This window comes from Carlito syrichta, unplaced genomic scaffold (assembly GCF_000164805.1).
Source record: "Carlito syrichta isolate Samal-C Ts95f unplaced genomic scaffold, Tarsius_syrichta-2.0.1 Scaffold316282, whole genome shotgun sequence".
Taxonomy (NCBI): Eukaryota; Metazoa; Chordata; class Mammalia; order Primates; family Tarsiidae; genus Carlito; species Carlito syrichta.
Genome location: NW_007260378.1, coordinates 126,023 through 137,704, shown reverse-complemented (window position 1 = coordinate 137,704; position 11,682 = coordinate 126,023). Strand labels below are relative to the sequence as shown.

The 11,682-nt window shown below is 49.2% G+C and overlaps 1 protein-coding gene across 4 annotated transcripts in view; it reads right to left on the bottom strand.

Moving 5' to 3' along the window:
- SGSM1 (small G protein signaling modulator 1) overlaps positions 1-11,682 on the bottom strand; it is a 70,657-nt gene that overhangs the window by 49,985 nt on the left and 8,990 nt on the right. For all 4 annotated transcript variants that reach the window (XM_021706997.1, XM_021706999.1, XM_008074040.2 and 1 more), the window contains exons 2-7: positions 10,673-10,835; positions 8,258-8,410; positions 4,584-4,651; positions 4,183-4,328; positions 3,936-4,067; positions 546-670 (exon numbers count right to left, since the gene is read on the bottom strand). In XM_021706997.1, the coding sequence (XP_021562672.1) occupies positions 546-670; positions 3,936-4,067; positions 4,183-4,328; positions 4,584-4,651; positions 8,258-8,410; positions 10,673-10,835 (787 nt within the window). The remainder of the gene's footprint in view (positions 1-545; positions 671-3,935; positions 4,068-4,182; positions 4,329-4,583; positions 4,652-8,257; positions 8,411-10,672; positions 10,836-11,682) is intronic.

Sequence of the window (11,682 nt, the reverse complement as noted above, 5' to 3'; positions counted from 1 at the left end):
GGGAGTGGCCACTGCACTCCAGTCTGGGCGACAGAGTGAGACTCCAACTCAAAAATAAATAAATAAATAAAAATAAAAAAGCATCCCCTAATTGTGCTGGAATGCAGGTGCTGCTGCTGGAAATCCTATGTCCGAGCATCCCTTTCATGCATGACTCCAAAGGCGGGATTTCATAGCAAAGCAGCCCTGGAACAGACCCTCGCTAACACGTCCTGCCTCCATATTTTTATTGAGTGACGGGGAAGGGTGGCTGGAGACTGGGGAGCATCTTGCCATTTGCAGGCTTATGAGGTCTTTGTAAAGATTGACCCAGGCATTGTCTAACTCCCAAGCCCTAACAGTCTTTCAGTTGGTTTCCGAATCCTTCCAAGTCTTTGAGTTTCCCATGAGGCCACAGCTGCAGAGAGGCTTAGCCAAGGTGGCCCTGACTGCCAGGCAGAGTAGTGGGCAAGGGCAGGGCATAAGTCTCTCCTCCTCAGAAGGGAAACTTCTCTGTGCCAAAGGAAGGAGAGAACCCAGGGACACATGGCGAACGCACTGCCTACCTCTTCTCATAGTCCAGGTCCCCCACAGAGCCATTCATCAGCTGGTTGGGCGTCCACTTCAGGGTCATGATGTCAGCCGTCTGGTGCAGGGACAGGTACCCCGGCACAGCTTCCATGTCGTCCCTCTGCAGAGAGAGAAGGACTCAGGACTGGCCACAGTGCTGGAGTCACAGCGGACGTAGGCCTTGGTCCATCTGACTCAAGGATGCGTAACCAGAACCAAGAGATTGGGACATTCCTTTCAAGGCCCTGGCCATCTGGAAGACTGTAACCCTCTTTCTAGGTGGCCATGCTAAGCAAAGCCATGTGCAGCCAGCCGCCCATGACAGGTTCTAGTGTCCAGCTGTGAAAGCCTCCCACCTCCGACACTTTCACATTCATGCTCTTCCTGAGACTGAGGGGCATTGTCCCAAAGTTCCTTCAGAGCCAGGAAGGGGGGCTCTGCCCCTAATATCACCCTTTCCAAAAACAGAAGGCATGTATCTTGGCCGGTCTTAAGAGCGAAAAGAGATGGCAGCTGAGTCCTCTGGTCCATTCCACAGACATCACCCAGAAACCTCCTCCCCAAGTATTCCCCATTCTCCCCACCTAGGAGTAAGACCCTCTGTCCTCCCAGAACTTGCCTCTCACCTGCTTTGTTTTATCCCAAGTGGGTATTTGGGTGAGGACACTGTCACATTCCTCACATCGAGAGGAGGCAACCCCTCTATCAAATCCACCTCAACATTTACTGAACACCAAGTGTGTACTGAGCATGGCTCAGTCTCCACAAGCATTGTCTCCATGGAGCCACAGGTGCTTTTAACCCCTGAGTGAGCCCCCCTGCAGAGTTTCATCAGTCTGAAGAAGCACCTCTTGTTTTCACGTTTTAACACACCTGAAATGGGGATGGGTCTTATCATCCACGGCTTCTCACAACCATAACATGGTTGTCATTGCCTGATCTTGCACAAACTCAGTCATAGTTGTCGCTTCAATTAAGTTTTGTGCCTGGTTGTTACGTCACAAGCAAGTGTAGGTGCTATTGTAAATATCTTCAAAAAGATTAGCCTGTGATTCAGCTTGGAATTGAAAAGTTACTGTGAGCATAGGAAGGCAGGGAGCAGAACAGCGGAATGCTTGTATGTCTTTGGGGAAGCGGGCATATTATGTCACTCACCCTTGCTTCCAGATTTTCTTGCAAAGCAACAACCAATTGCTTTACAGAACTTAAGAACCAACTCAGAAATAGGAGTAGATGCTTGCCAAAAATGCTTCACTTCCTGTGTTCTTGGATTAGAGGCCACCAAACTTTTGTGTCAAGGGTCAGATAGGGAATATATTTGCCTCTGTGAGCCACACAGGCTCAGCTGTAACCACACAACTCTGCCATCGTAGCCTGAAAGCAATCATAGACAACATGTACGCTGATGGTCACAGCTGTGGGTCGATAAAGCTTTATTTGCAAAAACAGGTGGAGGGCCACATGAATCCACAGGCTATAATTTTTTGACCCCCTTCTCAACGAAACAGAAAATGATACGTAGGAAAATGAAGGTATTAATGACTAAGTCAAAATGTAGGCCAGGTGTGGTGGCTCAGTCTGTAATCCCAGCACTTTGGGAGGCAAAGGCAAGAGGAATGCCTGAGTCCAGGGGTTCAAGACCAGCCTGGGCAACTTGGTGAGATCTTGTCTCTACAATAAATCACAAAAAAACTAGCTGGACATGGTGGTATGCATCTGTAGTTCCAGCTACTTGGAAGGCTGAGGTGGAAGGATCACCTAAGTCCAGCAGGTTGAGGCTGTGGTGGTCGTGAGCATGCCACTGCACTCCAGCCTGGGTGACAAGAGTAAGACTCTAACTCAGGAAAAATAAAAAAAAAGTGATACAGAAGATGGAACTCTGAATTGGAAGAGATTTTTAGAATATCCTAATTAATCTATTTCAATGATATTTCTCTTGTGTATACTTAAAAAGTGATGTATGACTAAACAAACAAACAAAAACACCCTATATCCATATAAGTCTCTAAAACCTTTCTCGAAAAGCATAAGCCAAAGTTTACAAGTAGGGAAAAGCATTGTATATCTAAATAGCATCTTTACTTTCTTGCTGGTTATTCATGGTTTCTTAGATCTGAAGAAATGGGTTCTTTTTGTTTGTTTGTTTTTTGAGTAAGAGTCTCACTCTGTCGCCCAGGCTGCAGTGCAGTGGCATGCTCGCGGCCACCCCAGCGTCGACCTGCTGGGCTCAGGCGATCCTTCCGCCTCAGTCTTCCAAGTAGCCAGAACTACAGGCGTGCGCTACCAGGTTCGGCTAATTTTTTGATATATTGTAGAGACGAGGGCTCACCAAGTTGCCCGGGCTGGTCTCGAACCCCTGGACTCAGGCGATCCTTTCACCTTGGCCTCCCCAAGTGCTGGGATGAAAGGCTTGGTGCAGGCTGGAAATGGGTTCTTGTATCTATTGTGATGAGATCCTGAGGCTCAGAGGGAGAAGGGACTTCAGGGCCACCCCGTGATTAAAACTGTGGCTGTGGAAATGAGTGGCTGACAGCTATCCCTCTGCTTCAAACACCTTGCTGTGACTAGATGGCCCCGGGAGGGTACAGCCAAAGGGGACGCCATGTGAGTGCAGGGACTGCATGTGGTTCACTCAGCACCCATCCCTGGAACCTGGCCAGATGTTGAGGCAGAGAAGGCAACTGAGCAATGGTGCAGACTCTGACACTGATTGGCCTGAAGTCAGGTCATAACACTGCCCCTTACATCACCCATTTGGGCCTCAGTCTTGCCATCTATAATAACAGTATCTACCTCAAAGGGTCGTGAGGTTTAAGAGAGTTAATGTGATCAAAAGCTTCACACAGTGTCTGACACACAGGAAGCACTCGATAAATATTTGTCATGTGGATAAGGATCTTAATATTCTACACATCCAGCACATAGCAGATCTGTGTAAATGTTTGCTGAATGAGTGAGAATGAGAGTGAATAGATGGAGAGGAGGCAGGATAGGCAGGTGGGTGGGTGCAGAAACTAGAAAATAAATGGGACTGATGGATGGGTGGATGGATGGATGAGTGGATAGACGAGTGGACAGAAATACAGACAGATGGATGAGCGAATGGTGAATGGATGCATGGACAGATGGGGAGGTGAGTGGACAGGTGGATGGACATAGATGAATGAATGAATGGTGGTTGGACAGGTGGACAGTGGATGGATGGGTGGATGGGTGGGTGGATGGATACAGACAGATGGATGAATGAATGGTGAGTGGATGAGTAGACAGTGCGTGGGTGGTAGATAGAAGGATGGATGAGCAGCCTTGAGCCCGCGGGGACATCTCCTCTGTTACCAAGAGTCAAACCATCAGTGTCTAGATCTGGGCCCAGGACAAGCCCTCACCGGCTGGACCAGAACGTTGTTCTTGCCGTACAGCAGGGTGGCCCGGGAGTTCTGGTGCAGGGACTCCACATAGTCTCGGGCAGAGAGGGATGGCCGGTCATCCATGCTGCCACTCGAATGCCTCTTCTGGATCTGGGAGGATGGGGGGAGATGGAGAGAGGGGGCCTTGAAGGACCTTGGGGGACTCTACCCTGCTCCCTGTCCCCATGCCAAGTCCCTCCGCCTTCCCGTCGTCTGCCCCACTCACACAGAGGGCTGGACGCTTGGTGGGCGAGTCCTGCCGCAGGTGTGAGCTGTGGATGCGGTGCCTCTGGACTAGCTCATCGGCTGAGGGGTCAGTCCAGAAGTGGTCTGCCGTCTTCATCTTGGTGTACTCCAGGGCACAGGGCCCCACTGAGGAGCACGTGGGGGCTGGGAATCCACGGCCCCAGAAAGCCCGCCCTCCTATCTACTCTAGAGGAGCCCTGTTTCACTGCCCCTCCCCTCCAGGTAGCTCAGATGCCGCCGGGTCCTGCCAAAGATAAAGCACTGGGAGCAAGGGACAGTGAACAGCTCAGTTTTGATGGGTGAGGCTGGATGGGGGTGACAGCAGCCATGAGGAGGTATCCCTGGGACCCCGAGATACAGCTCAGAGCATGGTCCACTTACCCAGCAAAGATGCCAGGATGGGGCCGTCCACAGGATCCATCAAGAGGGCGTCCTTCTCATAGTATTTACTAGCAAGAGAGGAAAGGATGTGCAGGTTTGGATGGAGACCAGCAGGGAGCGCAAGATTGCCAGACTGTGCTCAATCCCCGCGTGTCACCCAGTTATGGAGCAGAGCCTCAGCAGTCCCATCTGCCAAATGGGGATGATGATACTATATCTCCTAGGGCTGTTATAAGGACTTTGAGAGAAACAACAGATGGAAGGCAGTTAACACAGCGCTGGGTATGTACTTGTTCAATATGCGAACACTCCGCATCCATGCCAAAAATCGGCAGTTATGTGATCATAAACCTTGGAAACGCTGCCTCAAAAAACAGCAGGCAGGACTGGTGACTGTACCAAGGCGTGACTGTAAACGGTAGCTCAAGGGAGTTTCTTTGGGGTGGTGAATTTCTTGGGGACAGTTCTGCATCCTGATTGTGGTGTTGGTTACATAAAACTGTATGTATGTCAGGAATAATAATGGAAGCTGCGAGGCCTGGCTGATTCTGTCTACCTCTGCCATAGCTTCCATTCGAGATGGGAGGGCACTCAGGGGCTCAGATGATGGCTGCCCTTCTATTAATGAGGTGATAAAATGCCATTTAGCTGCAGTGTGTACTGGAGGGCTGTGTTGACAGGTTCTCCTGCCCTTATAACTAATGTTGAGCACACTGAGACACTCAGAAATGCCCCTTGGGACTTGGCTCTGCAAAATAGGCGACACCATCCATCAATACAATCTTCATGTTGAATGTTTTTGGACTTGTTTATTTTGTAGTGGTTTCTAATTCCTCGAAAACTCAGTCTAGAAATGAACAAAATTTCAGCGCTGAAGAGAACCTTGCTCTGATCTCTCAAGATCTTGGGCCCAGAGAGGGTAAGTGCTTTGCTGGATGCCACACAGCAGGCAGATGCCAGCTTGGGCTACATCCAGCTGGCTTGGTACTTCCTCAAAAAGGAAGCAAAGGCGGCCGGGCGTGGTGGCTCAAGCCTATAATCCCAGCACTTTGGGAGGCCAAGGTGAGGGGATTGCCTGAGCCTACGGGTTTGGGGACAGCCCGAGCAATTTGGCGAGACCTCATTTCTACAATAAATCAAAAAACTTAGTCGGGTGTGGTAGTTCTGGCTACTTGGAAGGCTGAAGCAGAAGGATGGCCGGAGACCAGCAGGTCAACGTTGGGGTGAACGTGAGCATGCCACTGCACTCCAGGCTGAGCGACAGAGTGAGACTCCAACTCAAAAAATAAAGAACGCAGCATCTGGAGTCAGACAGATGGATGAATGAATGGTGGGTGGATGAGTAGACAGTGCGTGGGTGGTAGATAGAAGGATGGATGAGCAGACAGACTGGGTGGGAGTCCAGCTCTCTACCAGTCCCTGCTGTGCTGTGTGTCCCTGGGCAAGTGGCACCCCTCTCTGACCTTCAGTAGCATCAGCTGTGAAATGGGAAGAATGACAGAACTCACTTGCCTGGGTTGTTGAGAGAATGAGATGATGACATGTCTGAATAGCAGCAGCACAGAATTTGATATCAGGAAACTCACGAAATGCTGGCAGCATTGTCGTAGTCTTACCCAAGTGAAATCTTCCATCAACTAGAATAAGCCAGAACTGATATGTCCTGGATTTAAACAGTATCAAGGTTATATATTTTGGTGTCACATCTTAAAAGGATGAGTCAAGATACTTCCTATTTTGGTACCACTCCGTGTCCAGTCCAAAAATCAGCAGTTATGTGATCATAAAGCTTGGAAATGCTGCCTCAAAAAACAGCAGGTGGGCCTGGGACCAAGGCATGACTGTAAACGGTAGCTCGAGGGAGTTTCTTTGGAACAACTCTGCATCCTGATTGTGGTGTTGGTTACATAAAACTATACATGTGTTACAATTTCATAGAACTACACACACAAAAATGAGTACGTGTGAAAAAGTGATGAAATCTAAATAAAGCTTGTGGTTATTAATAGTATTGTACCAATGTCAATTTCCTGGTTTTGATTATTGTACTGTGGTTAGGTAAGATGTCACTGGGGTTAGGCTGTACTAAGGTACTAATTCTGCACTTCCATGTGAATCCAAAATAAAAATGAAAAAGTTTAAAGAAAAACATGGCAAGATGACATTGCTGCTCAAATAAATTACTCATTCCTTATTTTATTTTTTGAGACAGATTCTTTGTTGCTCAGTCTGGAGTGCAGTGGCAAGATTATGGCTCAATGCAACCTCAACTTCCTAGGCTCAGGTGATCCTTCTGCCTCAGCCTCCTGAGTAGCTGGGACTATAGTCACGTGGTATCATACCCGGCTAATTTGTTTTTACCTTTGTAGAGATGGGGTCTTGCTATGTTGCCCAGGTTGGTATCGAACTCCTGAGCTCAAGCAATTCTTTTGTTTCAGCCTCCCAAAGTGCTGGGATTATAGATATGAGCCATTGTGCCTGGCCACTAATTCCTTTTGAATGACTTATTCAGCAGGAAAGCACAAGGTCACAAGCCAAAGGCAACAACTGAAGAGGCCTGGGACCACTCAGGGATAGGAGGCAGCGACAGTGCACTAGAAGACCAAGAGGTTAACAGGAGATCCAGAGCTTGGATTTCTTTCCATTCTCTCTTGTCTCTGAGCCTTTGCACCTGCTATTCCTTCTACCAGGAACACTCTTTTCCCCACCCCATTCACCTGGCTAAGGCCCACATGTCCTTCAAATGGCACCTGGTGAGACACTTTCTCTGACCATCTAGAGAAGACTGAACACCCCCCCCCCCCACTCGGAACACCCACATCTGATCACCATTGCCATTTGCTGGTTTTTCTTGCTCATGTGTGAGCTTCATGAGGAGAGAGGCTTTGCTCTGTACCTTTACACATCGTTTCCTCACAAAGGGCAAAGAATGAAAAGATAATCGTAATACCCACTGTGTCTGATGATGTGGTGAAACCAGTACTTTCACAGACTGAAAGACACAGAGATTCTGAGATATTTCTCTCTTTCTTTCACCCTGCCCCCACCTCTCAGGAGCGGGATAGGCTTTCTGGCCATGAGGAGGCTCTCATGATAGACTTCAGTGGCTCCCACTGCTTCTGATATAGTGTACAAGCTCTGTAATAAGGCTGCCATTTGCACTGAATCCCCAACATCTACCTTCACGCCCAGCACGTAGCATGTGTTCATTAAATATTGATTGGATGCATGATGAGTACTTGCTCGAGGACTGATGCTAGCAAGCCTGCCTACCAGATTAACCTGAGCTAGGGGAGAACATGTAAAAAGGGGTCGCTATGCATTTTCGAGATGCCACGTATTCGCTAAGTTCCCTTCTCACTTCTTATCTGGAATGGAGCAACCCCCTGTTCCACAGAGGCACAGAGAGGCTGAATGATTCTCCCAGGACCACACAGTAATCAAGTGGAAAAATTCACAGGAGAACGAACAAACCCAAGAACACTACACCCCACGAAGACCCTGCACTAGTCTAGTTCAGGGCCAAGTATCCAGGAGGCATTTGTTCAGTCACTTTCAAACTTAAGGGCGTGTCAAGGGGAGAAACAAAGTGGCATTGGCAAGCTGGTGCAATTCCCTTGACGGCCAGCAGGGGAAAGCAGAGCTCACCCAGGTGTCTGGTCTTTCCCTCTCACCTGCTGTTGTCCACAAGGTAATGCACAATTTTGTCCAGGACCTTCTCAAACAATGCGGTGCGGATCCACAGGTGCTTGATGGCGAGTGGAGAGAGGTTGGGCAACTTTGGCAGCTTCCGCACATTCTCCTGGAGGCCCTGCATCTGGTTTCTCCTTCAAGACCAATACAGGAGGAGAACAGACATGTACAAAAGAGGAGATCCTCAGGGCCAACATGCAAATGGGAAAACATTCGGCCTCTCTAGCAAATGAAGGAATGCAACAAAAATGAGCTCATAATGCTCCTAGCAAATGAGAATTATTTGAAAAAATAATTATTTGAAAAAAATAACAGCACCCGTGAATGTGCTGACATGGTTAAATAGACACGTCCATACACGTTCACAGGCAAGGCTGATTCTCATACTGATACCTCTCCCCACTCCCCCTTCTCTCTCTCCTGAAAAGAGTGCTGGCCAGGAAGAGCCTTGGGTTATAGATCCTTCTGTGGCTCTCCCCGTGCTTGGGAAGCAAGCTCTTTTTTTTTTTTTTCTTAAAGCAGGATTTATTGAGAGGACAGAAAAGCTCCCACAGTGGGTGAGGACTGGAGGAGGTTGCCTTTTGGTGGGGGGGGCAAGGTCTTTAACACGACCAGCAGAGCGTCCTGTAACCCTGCCCCTATTCACTTCTCTAGTCATCTTATCACTGGCTGCTCCCACCATAAGCCAGCCAGAGCCATCTGCAGATTCTGAGGCTGCCACACTCTCACCCGAAACCTTTCCATGGGCTGCTGCTTCTTCCTGGTTTCCCTCCTCACCATGCCCGGGCTGATCTTTCTTACTCTGAGGTCTCGGTGTGGGTATCCCTCCTACAGGAAACCCTCTCAGATCAGCTGGTCTGTGCTTCCTCCGCCTATGAAGCTTCACTTCCTGCTCACTTTTCTTCCTCTCTACCCTGTGAACTTGAGGGTAGGAACTAGCAATCTAATTTTTTAAAAAAGTAAAATACTAAGATCTACCATGTGGCAAGCCTCTTCAGGTCTGTATCTCCAGGGCCTGGCATGATGCCTGGCACATAGGAGAGGCTCAGGAAACATGTTCATGAATGAGTGAGAGCATAATGAATATGGTTCTCTCTTCCCATTCAGCATGGGCATCTCTGATTCCTCCATCAGGAAGTCACTCCCAATACTATGGAAGGCTCACAGAAATCCATCCCTTTCAGATGTTACTTGCAAACATCTAGGAATCTAGCAGGTGGACTGGAAAGTGCCCAAAGACCAGGTGGCTGAGAAGTCATTCCAAATGCAAGTTGGCAGAGCCAGATCCCAAGTTCTGCCCACCATACCACTGTGGCCAGCAGCCCTGGGTAGGCAGGGCCTGAAGGACAAGGAAATGGCTATTTCTCACCCAGTGAAGTGGGGTGACCACCTGCAGCAGACATGACAGACAGATGGCATGCCTGTCTCATCCCTGCACATGACAGACATGACCAATTAATCCACACATTTCCCCCAAGGATGACAAATCAGAATCTTTCAGATACAGTCTCCTGGGCAGCCATTAGCACCAACTGGAATTGCAACCTATCTGCCACTCCTGACCAGGCTCCAGGTTGGTAATCTGGTTGTGCAGTCAGGACTCCAGGGAGTGGCTGTGGTGGAAGGTGCTTATGTGCACACAGTGGGTCCGTGCACCTCCCCCCAACACACACTAGCAGCCACCAGGAACAAAAGAAGCTGCTTCTCCCCTTCAATGGTTGCTTCAATATGAGGTTTTGTCCCCATTTCAAATCAGCATGTTCAAGCGCGCTATGATCGACCTATCGATGTGAGTTTAACCAGTGGCCTCAGCATCTGGTCCATGCAGACAGAGGCCGTGCTCATTCTATCAAGCTTTGGCTGTCTTGTACTTAGAAAAGGGCTTGGCACCCAGGAGGCACTTATTCACTCAACAATTGTTTCTCAGACATTTACCAGGTTTAGACACTGCCCCAGTCGTTGGAGACAGAAGCAGGGGCGGGACACACATGTAACTGCTGTTCGCTTAGTCAAGTGCAGTAGACAGATACCAATCATGAAAACAATACACAAGCAAACAAGTGAATCACTGATTACGAATGGTCAATCAGTAACAACTGTGAAGGAAATAAATGGGGTGATATGAAAGAGAAGATGGGGGGGTTGGAATTTGCTGAGCGAGGGGGAGGCCTGAATAATGACAAGGAGTCATCCATGGAGGATCAGGTAGGTGGGCCTGGTGGCGGGTCCAGCACATGCAAAGGCCCTGAGGTGGGAAAGAGTCTGGTGATTGTGAGGAGCATGATGGAGAGTGAGGGGAGCCGGGGGCTCAGGCTCGCTCTCTCTCCATTCAGGGGGAGAAATGTGGACAATCCTCTGGGGATGGCCCTGTCTATACCCCTCCACCCTGCACTCACGTGCTCTCCATCAGCTGCTCCAGGTCCTGGACCCTGCGGCTGAGCTCCTCTGCTGGCGGAAAGCTCTTGCCTACCTTCATGAAGAGAGCCGCGATCTTGTTGCTGCGCAGGAAGCCAGCTGCCCGCCGCCGCAGCCCGTGCAGGACGCAGGCCTCCACGGCCGCTGCAGGGACACAGCAGTCAGTGGGCCCTGCCCATGCCCCCCCAGCGCCCCAGCACAACCTGGTGCTGTGGTCAGACAGAGGCCCCTGGGAGATCTGGGACCCCCAGACCACAAAATTCAGGGCAGTATTAAGGGGAAAATGTGAATGCCTCCCTCTCTCCCTCCCACACCCTCAAAAACGGGTATGAAGACTTAGTAGTTGACCCAGTCATGGCCCAAGGTCAGACCATCTCTGTCACATCCTCTCCCGGCCATTAACCAGTTGTGTGGGCATATTAACAATAACTTGCCCTCTCTGTGCCTTGGCCTCTCTGGAAAATGTGGATAAGGGATAATATGAACATTAACCTCCTGAGGTTGCTTCTAGGATGAGGTGGGAAAAAAATGTATGCAGAGCACTTAGAACAGAGGCTGGCATACTGCGAGAGCTTTATGAATGTTTGCAATTATTATTATTATTTTGAGTTGAAATTTCACTCTGACACCCGGGTTAGAGTGCAGTGGCATGGTCACAGCCACCCCAGCGTCAACCTGCTGGGTTCCAGCGATTCTTCTGCCTCAGCCTTCCAAGTAGCCAGAACTACAGGCGTACACTACCACATCTGGCTAATTTTTTATTTGTTGTAAATACGAGGTCTTGCCAAGTTGCCTGGGCTGTTCTCGAACCCATGGGTTCAGGCAATCCACTCGTCTCAGGCTCCCAAATTGCTGAGATTAAAGGCTGAGTCACCGAGCCCAGTTGCAATTATTTTATTTATTTATTTATAATCAATATTTTTTATTATGCTATTGTGGGGTACAGTTAAGGGTTAGGTATACAAATATGCTTCGTTCAGGTGCCCTTGTT